General features: G+C 36.9%; 1 protein-coding gene across 1 annotated transcript; it reads left to right on the forward strand.

Annotated features, from left to right (window-relative positions):
- The first annotated feature begins 4,653 nt into the window (after window positions 1–4,653).
- On the forward strand, window positions 4,654–14,240 carry LOC136230472 (elongator complex protein 5). The gene is made up of 9 exons (XM_066019547.1): window positions 4,654–4,923; window positions 5,017–5,109; window positions 5,420–5,586; window positions 5,713–5,759; window positions 12,780–12,849; window positions 13,166–13,392; window positions 13,480–13,569; window positions 13,739–13,814; window positions 13,900–14,240. Exons 1-9 carry the CDS (start codon window positions 4,757–4,759, stop codon window positions 14,076–14,078), a joined length of 1,116 nt encoding a protein of 371 aa, XP_065875619.1. The 5' UTR covers window positions 4,654–4,756; the 3' UTR covers window positions 14,079–14,240.
- Window positions 14,241–14,881: the final 641 nt, after the last annotated feature.

Below are 14,881 nucleotides of genomic sequence, written 5' to 3' on the forward strand. Positions count from 1 at the left end.
TCATGATTGTCAACCTTAAATGATTTTTTTGCAAGACCTCATTGGGATTGCCTCATGTAACGCAAAATCCATATGGCACCGCATGGTACAATTCCAATAGGGGTTTTTTTTTTCAATTTATTGCTTTGAAAGGCAATAGCCTCTCTAGCCCCGAGACGAGAGACTACAGGAAGATCTTTCCAGTGTCTTGTGTACGAAAAAGCAAGCGACGTACTAATACATGCATAGGGCGCAATCCTCATATGGTGTCTCGGATTCGCTAAGTAGCATGTTTTTCTTTAACTTTTTTTTTTTTTTTTTTTATATAAAAAGGGAGAGTTTCTCTCAAATGGAGAATAACGGTTTATTATTATAGTTGAAAATGAAGTACGTGAATCATTCATGAAGGAAATAGTTTGTTAGAGTTGGTTACTAGAAGCGAATAAAACAGTTCTAAGTTGTCGTCCGTTATAACTGTTTTTGTGTAAAAATACCTATTATAACTAATCTGTCTTTAAAGAAGAAAGGATGCAATTTCATTTTGTCTTCCCTAATAATAGATCCATTAGGGGATTGTCATTTGTAGTTGTAAGTCTATCTAATCAATTGTTAAATTCACATTATAATTATATTATTTTTTTAAAAGTTGTGCGCAATGCACTCATATTAAACAAATGAAGATTACATTAAAAAGAAAGGAAAACCCTTAACCCACTCCGCCCCATGTGATTCAAACCCATGACCTCTAGGATCATAGGATAAAAACAAATACTTAGTACTTTATAATTAGTTGTTTTTATCTACTTTCCCCCTTATTAAATTTAAGATTTCAATAGAATTCCAAACTACTATAAAACTATACTTCTCTCATATAGTTTTTTTTTTCACTTTACCTATTATTTATATTATATAAATTATTATCCTATTTCGTAATAAGTATTAATGATATTAAAAAATAACTTTATTTTTACTTTTAAAAGATTGAAATTCCCCATTCAATCAACAAAACAAGCTTAGCTTATAAAGGTAAAATGGACATAAAAAGCCCCCACATGGCCATCTCCAAGTTGCTTGCTTTATTTCAAATTGAGGGGTGGATTCCAGTTTCTTATGGACCATATGAATAAAGTTATTCTTTCGTTTCCTTGACACCTTAGTTATGTCAAAAGAGTTATTTGTTATTCTCGAAGAAACCATATATCATACTTAGATGTAAGTTTATATGTCCACACTGATGACATAAAGAATCAGGTTAATGATGTTAATGGACTCAAGATGTGCTTGTAAGGATTGATTCTGAATATAAACAAGACCGGATGTCCAAGATCGTATGTCTCTCTTATACAAGTAACACAAAACAAACATTGGACGGATCCTTGACTAATGCTCGTGCCAGTTCTAATCTAAGAAAGAGAAATAAGAAAAAAAGATAAATTCTATACCTAGAGAGGGAGATTAGATACCTTATGAGTTGGACCTCTTTATATAGGAGCGGAGACTCCTAGTATAAATAGGAGAAAATTGACCATGTGTTTGTTAAAGAGAGGATACCGAGAAAGTCGACATTCCTTAATGAGTGGTGCTATCTATGCACACTCTTTTAGAATCATTCTTTCGACATGATGAAGAAAGGAAGCTTCTAGAAGCCCAGATAGAATATTTGGTCTATCGTGAAGTAAGACACGAGTCTAGAGATGTAAACGGGGCGGGGTAGTGATTACATTCTCCATCCCCGCTCCCCAACCTATCCGGGATACCTCGTCCCCGTCCTGAAACCTAAATAGTGATAGTTTTGTCCTTGTCCTTGCACTGTAAGGAATCCTCATCCCTACGGGGATCCTGATTCCCGATTTCATTATTATTTTTTAATATATATAAAACGTTTATTTTATTTCTTCTCCGTTTTCTTGACATTTGATATATGATATAACAACAAATAATAAAATTAAATTTGAGTTGAGTTGAGTGGCGGAAAGAAAGAATAAAATTAACCTAATTTAATACTCTAAAAAGATTCACAGAAAATATATAAAAATAAAAATAAATGTGAAATAGAGAATTAATTTGAGAATCCACGGGAATCCTATACTTATCCTCATCTCTACTTGCAATGGATAAAACAATCCGCATCCTACACTGCGTGGATTCTAATCGAAGATTCTCCATTTATATCTAGGTGGACCCCAACAAGCATGAGAAATTCTTTCCTTATTTACATCCCTACACGGATCTGTTGAAGACGGAATCCTAATATTGATTTATGTTATTTGACCAAACATCAAGTTCTAAAAAATCAATATCTTTGTCTTTCCTCAACTTTACGTGATGTTGACATTGTACATTAATGTATATATTATAATTTTATGTAATTATATATTAAGAATTGAAAAATTACAAAAATGATATATTTATTTATGTAATATCATCAATTATAAATTTAAATATTATCTATAATATGATATTTATTTATTTTTATAGTTTATCCGATTTCGGTTCGAGATTCCACCTTTCTGTATATACTAAGATTCGAACTCAAGAAACTTGAAGTCATTAACCATTCAAACTAACATTGATTGATTATAATATAATATGATATTTCTAATTATAATTTTATGCATAACATACATTTGTCCGTTAGATCACCATTCTCTGTAATAAGCAAATCACCATTGTGACTTACAAAAGCCACCAATTGGATACCTAAACTAAACGAGCGTCCTTATTCCCTCAAATTCACCTAAGCTAAATGGCATCTTAAGCATGGCTGGACTTGGCCAGAATAGAGCTGCATTCCTTCTCAATTCATCGTCGTGTTTAGCCTCAACAGATAATTTGTTATTTGCTTAGCTTCTATAGACTACACCGTCTGGAAATGGTGTTATATTGTTTGGCAATGGTCTGTACGACTTCCTTCCCAATGTTCAATTCACTTCTCAATCATTGACCTATACGTCCCTTTTCATAAATCCCATCAGCACTGCTAGAGTTTTCAGCCAACGTGAGTCGTCGGTTGAGTATTTATCAGAATAACCTCAATCAAGATCAACGATCAAACATTCTAGAACTATAAATGAGGTCATTAAAGGTGGACTAAATCGCAGAATTGCAATTGTGAATAGAGGATATCCGGTAGGGAGCAATCTAGTCCAGTTGATTTGGTTAGTCCCAGACTTGGATTTAACTCTCTAATTTTTGGTGGTTAATTAGTATTGATGGTCATTAAAGTTTGAATGATATTCTCAAAAAGTCACAAAAGTCACTTTTAATGTCTTTCAATCATCTTTTCATCGAAATTGATAGCGTGGTGTCTCAACATTAAGTTAGTGCCACTTGACATATTAAAGTAAATACACATGTTAAATGACAATCGATATACCGTATGAGTTAATTTATAGTTAAAATTTTAATTTAAAATCCTTATTTACTTAGATTAATTTATGGTTAAATTTTTTTATTATATCATATGATGTTAAGATGTTTGATTATATATCATATCATCAAGATGGAAAAATAATCTGAAAACGTGAAAATAACTTAATATAAAAACAAACTTTAATAATTTAATTTAGACAAATTAAACTTTTATTACCTTTACAAACATTGTCCTAACTTTTAGAATCATTAATTACCCGCTTTTTGGTAGACAAACTAACTTCAATTTCACATTGGCTTGCTTGATTGCCAACTTCAACTTCTTCACTTTAGATTATATAGATTTTCTTTCATGGGTTTAATTACAATTAACTAAATGTTTTTTTTATTGGCATAAAGTCAAATTCAGCCCTCCAACTATGCAATGAAAATCAATTGTATCCAGTGGCGAATACAGGATTAGTCGGTTTGGGGGGCCGATTTTACACGTGCGTTCGGGAATTTTTTTTTTGCTAAATCGAACTTGTTTGATTTTTTTTTTTGGTATATATGCATGTTATAATTTGAATGGTCAAGAACCAATTTTAAGGAGACCTAAGAGGCCAAAAAAATTAGAAATTTGGATTTATAGAGGTCTAACAGGTAAAAAAAAAATTAAAAATTTAGATTTAGAAAGACCTAACAAGCCAAAAATATTATTAGAAATTTGGATTTATAGAGGCCTAACAAACCAAAAAAAAATTAGAAATTTGGATTTATGTAATACCTAATAGGTCCAAAATATTGAAATTTTGAATTTTGGACAAGCCTAACACGTAATGAGATATATTTAATTTTTTTTATTAGTTCAATACCAGTTTCTAAAAAAATTATAACATTTTTACATTTTTAGTTTTAAAATTTTAAAATTTAATTTAGAAATTAAGTTGTTTGAGTCTCAAAAATAAGAAATTAATTTTTTTAATGGAAAAGACATAATAAAAACGAGTTCAAAAGTGTTATGAAAATAAATAAATTAATAATGGTAACATAGTTTTATAATTATTAAAAAATAAAATTTAAATAAATAAACATAGGACCTTTTAAAAAAAACAAGTGTTTTAACCATCTCATCTACTTTTAAACAATAAAATATTACTACATAAAATTTATATACACTAATATTTGGAGGGGTCGAAACTACTCCTGACCATCGTGGTTCCGGCCCCTATCCTATTGATTGACAGAATGGGATCTAATTGATTTTGGTTGCATGTTTTAAGGACTAAAATGAGCTTTATGCCAATAGGAAAACAAGCCATTACTCCAGACTTGATTGCCTAATTCAGAATCTTCAGTTAAGCCCCTTAAGTAGGGTTTTGTGACAGTTACAGAGCAATCTACATTCCCAGTATCACAACCGTTAATGGCGGAATCGGTTTGCAGAACCTTACGAGACGGAGCTCTAGAAGGAGAGCTTGCGCCTGCTCTCACTATCAAAGATACCGCAGCTTCACCTTTTGGGTTTGATGTGTTTTCTCACGTGCTATCCCAACTTTCATCCTTCACTTTAGCAGGGAAATCTCAATTCCGGTCAGTTAAACCCTCAGCTCAACTCATTTCGATTTCTTCCTCTCTTGAACAAGGCCTTCTAATGTTAATTTCGTTTTAAAAAATTTGATACAGTGGGATTGTAGTTGTTGCTTTTACTCGGAGCCCATCGTTTTATGTAGAACTGTTAAAGGGAAGAGGAATTGATATTGCTTGCTCTTCTAAATGGTAAGTAAAGTTTAAACTCGATGTTAATAGAAAAATACAAGAAATTCTTATTTTCACCATTTTATTCCTTTTTCCTTTCCCATGTGCCTGCTTAATATTATAGGAATGATCTTCTCTATTTATTGAACATTTAGTACTTTTTTTTTTGGCAAACTAGCAGTGGTGGTCTATGATATCTGAGTTGGGGATGTTTGTGTCTTATTTCTCTTATAATGTGTACTTGCATGAAATACGAATCTGATGGTATTGTTTTTCAGTTGTATTAAATTTTGTGTGGATTGGATACTGGAACCTTTACTGTCTTTTGTAGGATTCAAATTTTAGATTGTTATACGGATCGTCTTGGTTGGAAGGATAAGCTTCTGGAGGTTGGAAATGGGATGGAAATTTCCTATGAAGTTTCTGGTATGGGCCACATTTGTAAGGATGTGAGGGATTTGGACAAACTGTACTCTTTGATTCTGGATTTGGGAAAAGGTAATGTCTATATGGAACCTGTAGTTTACTTTGTTAAGTAAAATGTGTGAAAGGAAGTTAAGTTTTTAGGTACTTACTTATAACACATGCTGGTTGTTTTATTATGAGTGGTGGTTTTGTTTACAGGATTAGTTGGACAAGGCAAAGATCGTTTTTCTGTAGCCATAGACTCGGTAATTCTGCAACAATGAAATCCATGATTGTGAATGTCTAATAAAAGATAGCAATTATTTTGTAATGTTCAAAGTGTGCCATTATATGAAAGCTTGAATGATGATAAAGTTAGGATGTTGGTAATTGTTGCGTGGGATTTGTAGTCACATTCCTCATCTTACATGAAATCTTTTTACATCCTGGTTTTATGTGTGGATTACTGAACACACCCTGTGAAAGTTTGTCATATGAAGCTTCCCTCATGTACTGAACTCAACCTGTAGAATGTCACGTATCATCGCAGAAAGAAGAGGGACTAAAAAGATAAATCTGCCAATCAGTTTGTTATTTCAATTGGTTATTGTTAATCGGTGTTATTTGTCTTATTTGTGTTATTTGTCTTATAGCTAGTTGTTATTTGCCTGGAGAGGTTGTTAGTGGTTATGCCAGCTGGGGTATACAGCTGTGAGCATTGTACTAGCTGTGATGTCAGCAGTACTATTCTATTCTCTATTTAGGTCATGCTTTGTATTGCAAAGGGATCAATTTTCAATGAATTAAGAACTATTTCCTTCTCCTCTCTTTCTGTGCCTCATTCTCTATTTCTTAACCTTTCTCTTTTCTATTCCTATTCCAAATATCCCTTCGGTCAGCTAAACCTGACATTGGTATCAGAGATTCAATCCTCCGGCCATTCCATGAATGGTAAACTTGTCTGCTAAGCGAACCCGAGCAGCGACCAGAAAAGCAAAAATCTCCATGGAAAGTTTAGAAGCTCAGCTTAAGGCCTTGGCTACCCAGTTCCATGATCGAGCAGAATCAACCGCTGAGCAGTTGAGCAGTATGCAAGACGTGCAGAAACAACAACAGAGGCGCATGGATGATTTTTACCTGGAACAATCTCGGCTCCGGAAGGAGCAGATTGATTCAAGCCAAGCTATGGAAGAGAAGTTTCAAAGAGCCCTTGTTACTCTCTCAAAACTAATACAACCCAACACCCAGAATACTGAAACTCCCCAAACACCTACTCACAGCTATGAATCCATTCACACACTTTTCCCTGCTTCACAAAAAGTCTCAAATCCAACCAAAGGCCTGCTGGGAAGCGGACCAAGTGGTTCTGTGGTCTTAGAGCCCTCTGTACCTAAGAACACACTATTTAACACAGATCCAGGTGCCCCTAGGAGCACAACATTTCACAAAATGCTACCCAAATGTGAGTTACCTTCCTTTGATGGATCAGAGGTTGAAGGCTGGGTGAGCAAGTGTGCTAAGTATTTTCAGCTTTTTGATGTTGCTGTGGAGAAGAGGATTGAGCTTGCGGGGCTCTATATGCATGGCAGGGCTGAGAAATGGTTCAAAAACTGGACCCCGATTCACCCCGAAGCCACGTGGGAGCAGTTTACTGAAGAAGTAAGCAAACGGTTCCAGGACACAGCCATTACCAATGTAGTGGAACAGCTCACCAAGCTGGGCCAGGAATCCACAGTGGGGGCTTACCAGGACAAGTTTGAAGAGCTAAAACTGAAGATGGAGAAAAGCCATCCAGAGATTAAAGAATCGTTTTACACTGACAGTTTCATTGTAGGCCTTAAACCTGAGATCAGATCTGCAGTCAAAACTCATGAGCCTAACAGCATATATGGGGCAATCAAACAAGCCAAATATCAGGAAAGTTATCTCAATGATCTTGTGGAAATGGTAAAACCAAGACCTACTTTTCGATCTCCAATGCCCAACACTAAACCCTGGAACCCCAATGCTCCTAAAACCCCATCCACTATAATCCCACCATTTACTGCAACCAGTAAACCGGCTGAAAACAAGACACCCAATACAGTCAAACGAGTTCCTGGAGCCTGCTGGTCCTGTGGGGAAAGATATTATCCAGGACATCAGTGCACCAAGAAGAAGCTCCTTGCAATATCTGCTGAAGAGGAGATTGAGGAACTTGAACCTGCAAGTGTTGAAGAAGTAGATGGAAAAGAACACACAAGGGAGGCACCAATAGAGGCTGAACAAATTACTGTGTCAATCAATGCGTTGAATGGAGGTATGACTAATACCACTATGAAGCTGAGAGGCACCCTTAATCGCAAACCTATTTTAATCTTAATTGATAGTGGGAGTACCCACAGTTTTGTGGATTCTAATCTAGCTAATGAAGCTAAGCTGTCCCTAACCTTGGTTAAGCCAGCCACTGTAACTGTGGCAGATGGGAGGCAACTTATTGTTACTTCCAAATGTAATGGGTGCAACTGGTCAATGAATAATGCTAGGTTCAGTTTCAATTTAAGGGTTTTGGAACTAGGGGACTATGACATGATATTGGGGTCAGACTGGATGAGAAGTCATACCCCAGTCACCTTTGACTTTGCCAATAATATGCTCCTAGTTCAGCAGGATGGCAAACAAGTAGCTCTTAAGGGCATGGTTGAAGAGATGTCTCTCAAATTGATGACTCTTAAGTCAGTCAACAGATTGGTAGCCAAAGGGTGGAAGGGAATTACTTCAAAATTGTTTGTGATGGTAATGAAATCTGGGGAGTGTGAAGAAATACCTAACCCTCCAAGCCTTACTGAAATAGACCAAACAGATCCTATTCAGTCCCTATTGGCCAGGAACCAGCAATTGTTCCAACCTCCCACAACCCTACCTCCCAAAAGAGCCCATGACCACTCTATACCACTTAAAAATGCCTCAGAACCAGTTAATGTCCGTCCATACAGATACTCCCATCAACAGAAAACGGAGATAGAAAAACTAGTTGAGGAAATGTTAGCCAGTGGAGTCATCAGACCTAGTAACAGTTCCTACGCCTCCCCTGTTCTCCTAGTTAAGAAAAAGGATGGGACATGGCGATTTTGTGTTGACTTTAGACAATTAAACAAGGCTACTATAAAAGATAAATTTCCTATTCCAGTGATTCAGGAGCTACTAGATGAGTTGTATGGGGCAACCAAGTTTTCTAAGATAGACCTTCGGGCAGGGTATCACCAAATAAGGATGAGTGATTTTGACATACACAAAACGGCCTTCAAGCCCCACTCCGGCCATTATGAGTTCATGGTTATGCCTTTTGGGCTCACCAATGCTCCAGCATCATTTCAGTCCTTGATGAACTCCATTTTTAAACCCTATCTCAGAAAATTTGTCTTGGTTTTTTTTGATGATATACTAATCTATAGCCCTAATCTTGAGTCTCATGTGCAGCATTTGGAATTGGTTTTTCAGTTGTTAACAAAGCATCAATTGTATGCAAAGGCTTCTAAATGTGAGTTTGGCATGACTCAAATTTCCTACTTGGGGCACATTATTTCACAGGATGGGGTAGCCACTGATCCTTCCAAGATTTCGGCTATGAGCATGTGGCCACAACCTACTACTCTAAAGGGATTGAGGGGCTTCCTGGGGTTAACAGGTTATTACAGGAGATTTATACAAGGTTATGGGGTCATTTGCCAACCCCTTACTGCCCTCCTTAAGAAGGACCAGTTCAAGTGGACTCCGGTTGCAACAGAGGCTTTCAATCACTTAAAAAGACTCATGACACAGGCACCGGTATTAGCTCTTCCAGATTTCTCTCAACCATTTATTCTCGAATGCGATGCAAGTGGCTCGGGCATTGGGGCAGTGCTGATGCAGAACCAGCGACCAATATGTTATCTATCTAAGGCTTTGTGTCCCCGCAATCAAAAACTATCAGCCTATGAACGAGAGTTCTTGGCCATTCTGCAGGCAGTCACCACTTGGAGACAATATTTGGAAGGCACACCTTTCATCATCCGCACAGACCAGGAAAGCATCAAGTACCTCTTAGAGCAACGCCTGCATACTACCCTCCAACATAAAGGAATCTCTAAACTTCTAGGCTTGGAATATTCTATACAATATAAGAAAGGCAAGGATAATAGGGTGGCAGATGCCCTGTCCCGACGGTTTGAAGATAGCAAGGCAGCAGAGGGTCATATGCTAACTATTTCTATGGTGGTGCCATCTTGGATTGAAGAAGTCCAAGCTTCCTACTCTCACGACGTTCATGCCACTCAACTAATGCAACAACTTACAGTTCAACCGACCAGTTCAGGACATTATACCTACCAAAATGGTATTCTTAAGTATAAACACCGCATATACATTAGGACCACCATTGATCTCAGACACAAGCTTGTTCAGGTTTGCCACAATTCTCCCTTGGGAGGGCATTCAGGCATCAGGGGTACACTTACTCGACTTCAGCAAGGATTTCATTGGCCTCAGATGGTGTCCACAGTCACTCAATGGGTTGCAGACTGTGATACATGTCAGCGCTGCAAGGCTGACCTAGCACCTTATCCAGGCCTTCTACAACCGCTCCATGTGCCTGAAGCCTCATGGAGAGACATTGCACTGGATTTTATTGAAGGCTTGCCTAAATCTGGAGGCTTTGACAGCATTCTGGTTGTGGTGGACAGGTTTACAAAGATGGGACACTTCTTGCCTCTCACCCATCCATTTACTGCTGCTACGGTAGCCAAGTTGTTTCTAGACAACATTTTTAAACTGCACGACATGCCACGCACTATAGTCAGTGACCGGGACAGGATCTTCACAGGCATTTTTTGGAAAGAATTGATGAAGCTCATGGGCACCCAGTTGTTGTTTAGCAGCGCTTACCATCCTCAAACGGATGGGCAAACTGAGCGTTTGAACCAATGCTTAGAAGGCTACCTACGCAGCATGTGTTTCCTTGCACCTAAGAAATGGGCATCCTGGCTTGGTTTGGCAGAATACTGGTACAATTCCAGTTTCCACAGTGCCCTAAAGATGAGTCCCTTCCAGGCTCTTTATGGGGCTTCCCCTCCACTACCTGTGCTTTCTACACTTAATTCTACTGTAGCAGCAGTGGAAGACATTCTACAAGATAGGGACAAGATGAATTCAGCCCTCAAGGACTGTCTCACCCAAGCTCAGAACCGCATGAAACAGTTCGCAGATAAGCACCGATCTGACAGAGAGTTCAACCCGGGGGATTGGGTCTTTCTCAAGTTGCAACCATATAGGCAAACCACAGTGGCCAAACGCCTTTCACACAAGCTTTCCGCTAAATTCTATGGTCCATTCAAGATTATGGCTAAAATAGGTAAAGTTGCCTACAAACTGCTCTTGCCATCTAATTGTAGGGTCCACCCTGTGTTCCATGTATCCCTGCTTAAAAAGAAGTCTGATCCTACGACCCCTGCTCTCACAACATTGCCCCCTATGGATGATGGCCCTCCTACCATCCAACCTATCAAAGTTTTGAATACTCGAAATGCCTTGGTTGACAATCACATGGTGCCACAGGTACTAATTCAGTGGTCTGGCTTCCCTGACTTCATGCATTCTTGGGGACAAGAATGTTCTCAAGGGAGAGGAATTGTCACGTATCATCGCAGAAAGAAGAGGGACTAAAAAGATAAATCTGCCAATCAGTTTGTTATTTCAATTGGTTATTGTTAATCGGTGTTATTTGTCGTATTTGTCTTATTTGTGTTATTTGTCTTATAGCTAGTTGTTATTTGCCTGGAGAGGTTGTTAGTGGTTATGCCAGCTGGGGTATACAGCTGTGAGCATTGTACTAGCTGTGATGTCAGCAGTACTATTCTATTCTCTATTTAGGTCATGCTTTGTATTGCAAAGGGATCAATTTTCAATGAATTAAGAACTATTTCCTTCTCCTCTCTTTCTGTGCCTCATTCTCTATTTCTTAACCTTTCTCTTTTCTATTCCTATTCCAAATATCCCTTCGGTCAGCTAAACCTGACATAGAGGCTTCCTATCAATGCCAAAATATGCACAAAACCTTATTACTAAAGGAATCTGCAGAAGTAAATCATGTTCTACGCTAGTTATAGTGCCCTACAATAAGATTAAGAACTTTATGTGTTTTCGTTGTATCCTGCAATTGATGCATTTAATTGCTTCCTTGGGTCTTCTAATCCTCATGGTGTATTTTTTGGAAGTATCTTGAAAAGACATTAAAGATATGCTTCTAGAGGTCTCCACCAGACATATAGATAAGCTAGCTAGTACATGCTCATAGTAAATTTAGAAGAATAGGGTCTTTGAAATTTTGAGTTATAGGCCCAAGTTGATACATAATTAGCGTTTGATTGAAATATGCCTCCTTCCTAAAGCCTATATGTGCCCATAGACCTTACCTTATGAGTAAAGGGATTTGGGGATTATGACTGGTATGCGTGCCGTAGTGTTGTACAATGAAATTAAGAGCCTAATTGTAATTTTCCTATACACTGAAGCAGATGTGTGTGCTAATCTGCTTCTTCTGTGTTTCCTTGTCCTCATGGCATAAATTTGGAACACCATCAGAGGATGGTAAAGAATATCTGTCTTCTCATCAATGATACTGGCAGGTTTACATGCTTTGAGAGTGTAGAAGCTTATGGAATCTGTTGATTCATAGTTCAAGCCTGTATTCCAGTTGAAAAATATAGATAACAATATGGGACACAATATCATATATATTTTTTCTTTAACTGTAGTTGGGCTTTGGTGCTTAATGCATTTAATTGAGTAGAATCATTTTCTTTTTCGTTTTTGTGTGTGTGTGTGCGTGTGATTATGAATTCTTATTTATTGCTAAAAATGTCTATTTAAGCTTGCTTTCTTGTTTAAAGATATGTTTCATGTAAAAAGAACCTGCCTGGATTTTGTGTCACCAGAAAAAGGGAAAAAAAAAAAACTTGAATGAAAGAATTATGTTTTGATATTGATTGTGCTATCAGTTGTTAGAAATGTGATTTGGTGGATCAAGTATTGGAATTTTATGACTTCAAAATGATGACGATCACACTGCTAAAGGGATCATTCTTCATTTGAAAATTATAGAAAATAAGAACGAATAGCTATAGCTGAATTTGTTCCCTCTGTGCTCAAAATTTATTTATTTTTTGTTATTTCTTATGGTTTACTGCTTGAAGAATTCTTAATTTTTCTATAATTTATACATGTTATTTGCTGATTGCAAACTGATGGAGATTCTTCATGATATTCACCAGGTAGATGAAATGTTAAGATATGCATCTGTGTCAAGAGTTGCAGCTCTTTTAAGCAATCTTCGTAGCCATGGTATGCACATCTATTCTGTTCAGAATCTGTCCAATGATTTGCAGAAAGTCTGGTTGTTTTTCTCCTTTTAGTATTTTCTGCTGTTTTCAAGTATGCAGATGCAAACTATACTAGTATTGATGTTAAAGTACAGATTTTTCCCTTAAGGTTTTTGATTAATTGTTTGCAATTGTAAGTTGAGATTCTTGGGGTGCACAAAGTGGATTAAAGAGGACGTGTTTTGTGGAAACTACAATTACAACTTTCAAATGCCAGTATTTAAGATTTATTTTGTAGTGTTGCAGATAAAATTTGAGTATCTTTTTCTCTTTCGCAGATCAAATTTCGTCCATCTATTGGTTGACACATTCAGACCTTCACGAAGTAAGGGTGACATCTATTCTTGAATATATGTCATCTATTGTTGCCAGTATAGAACCATTAAGTAGATCTGCTAATGGGCAAAGATGGAATTTAGAAAACCTCTCTCTGTCTGAACACGATTTTGGAAACGGAAAGCTTAATGTCAGATTCAAGCGTCGCAATGGACGTGTTAGAGTGATGGTACATCCCCTTCCCGATCCCCTGCTTTCTACTGAATTGTGAAGTAACAAACTGCTTTAACAATTTCCTTTTCAATTGTGCTTTTAGTCTGAAAATTTTGATATTGAGCACTCAGGAATCAAGTTTACATCTCTTTCATCTGAAGATGGAATAATCAATCAAGGACTTTTGCCTAAGGTAAGTCGTATTTTGTTGTGCCCTTCTGCTTCATTCACCCACCGCTAACAAACCAGAAGTCGCATGCACAAATAACCTAACTTGTCAACCAAAATGCACGTAGACTCGAGCATGGATTTGATGCAAAAAAATGTACCCGCATTATTCATTCAGAGTTTCTTTTGAACAGGTGCAGTTCAACCTAGAGCTGTCGGAGAAGGAGCAGATAGAAAGGGCTAAAGTTGTTCTCCCTTTTGAGCACCAAGGTGATGAAAGATTTGTTTCTTTTTGTTCTTTAAGTTTAAAAAGAATGATGAATTGTGCTGAAAACCTTGTTTGTGCTTGCTATAGGAAATGGCAGACCTATACAAATTTATGATGGTCGAAGATCTGTCGAAGAGACGTACGGTTCGAGTCAGAATTCAGGAAATATGGATAATTCTGGCTCAGGTGAGATAATATATTTTCGTGATTCAGACGACGAGAAGCCAGATTCTGATGAGGATCCAGATGATGATTTGGATATATAATATGTTTGGACAATTATGAATTAGTTTGTAATTATACATATTTTCCAGAAATTATTGATGTTGTATTAATTAGAATTAAAAGGCCCTCTTGCTTTCCCTAACTAAGTTAATATGCACAATTATTATATACTTGACATGATTTTACAAGTGGCTTCATTAAAATGGGCATTTAATAGTGAATTTTCCCCATACTATAAATTTCTCAGGTTTAGGGCTGTAATTGAGCTAAGCGGCGGCTCGTCATAATATTAACGAGTTCGGTTCGAGCTTAAATTTGTGTTTGAGCTCGGCGTGTTTGCTCACAAACTGTTCACGAGCCCATTTGATCTTGTTCACGAGTTTGCTTGCGAACAACTTGTTTCTTTTGTTCACGAGTTTACTCACAAGTAGTTTGTTTGTTTTGTTTATGAGCTTTGCCTGGAAGCAGCTCGTTAAGCATGTTTAGGACATATGAAATAATATAAGTTTACATGCATAAATATTAAAAACCCTAAATTCCTTTCTTATCCTCGTATCTAGTTTATATATAAAATTATAATTATTAAATATAAATAATATTTGATATTATTCATTAGTTTCTATCGAGTTTGTTCGCGAGCTTTTATTGAGGTTATTAGTGAACGTTATAATCGAATTTATTCATGAATTTGTTCACAAGCATATAGCTGAATCTGCTCTCGAGCTTTCGAGTTGAGTTTTGTCATGTTCAAGCTTGGCTTGTTTACGAATCGAGCATCTAAATCATGTTCACAAGCGGGTTGTTTATAAATCGAGTCGAGCCGAGTTGAGTTTTTATGGAGTTG

This window comes from Euphorbia lathyris, chromosome 5, assembly GCF_963576675.1.
Source record: "Euphorbia lathyris chromosome 5, ddEupLath1.1, whole genome shotgun sequence".
Taxonomy (NCBI): domain Eukaryota; kingdom Viridiplantae; phylum Streptophyta; class Magnoliopsida; order Malpighiales; family Euphorbiaceae; genus Euphorbia; species Euphorbia lathyris.

What these genes read in the sequence shown, in the direction of transcription:
- LOC136230472 (XM_066019547.1), top strand. Translation starts at nt 4,757, where the DNA reads ATGGCGGAATCGGTTTGCAGAACCTTACGAGACGGAGCTCTAGAAGGA. An exon ending in GCAGGGAAATCTCAATTCCG is followed by an intron (nt 4,924 to 5,016) that starts GTCAGTTAAACC and finishes AATTTGATACAG; the next exon opens with TGGGATTGTAGTTGTTGCTT. An exon ending in TTTCTGTAGCCATAGACTCG is followed by an intron (nt 5,760 to 12,779) that starts GTAATTCTGCAA and finishes GATATTCACCAG; the next exon opens with GTAGATGAAATGTTAAGATA.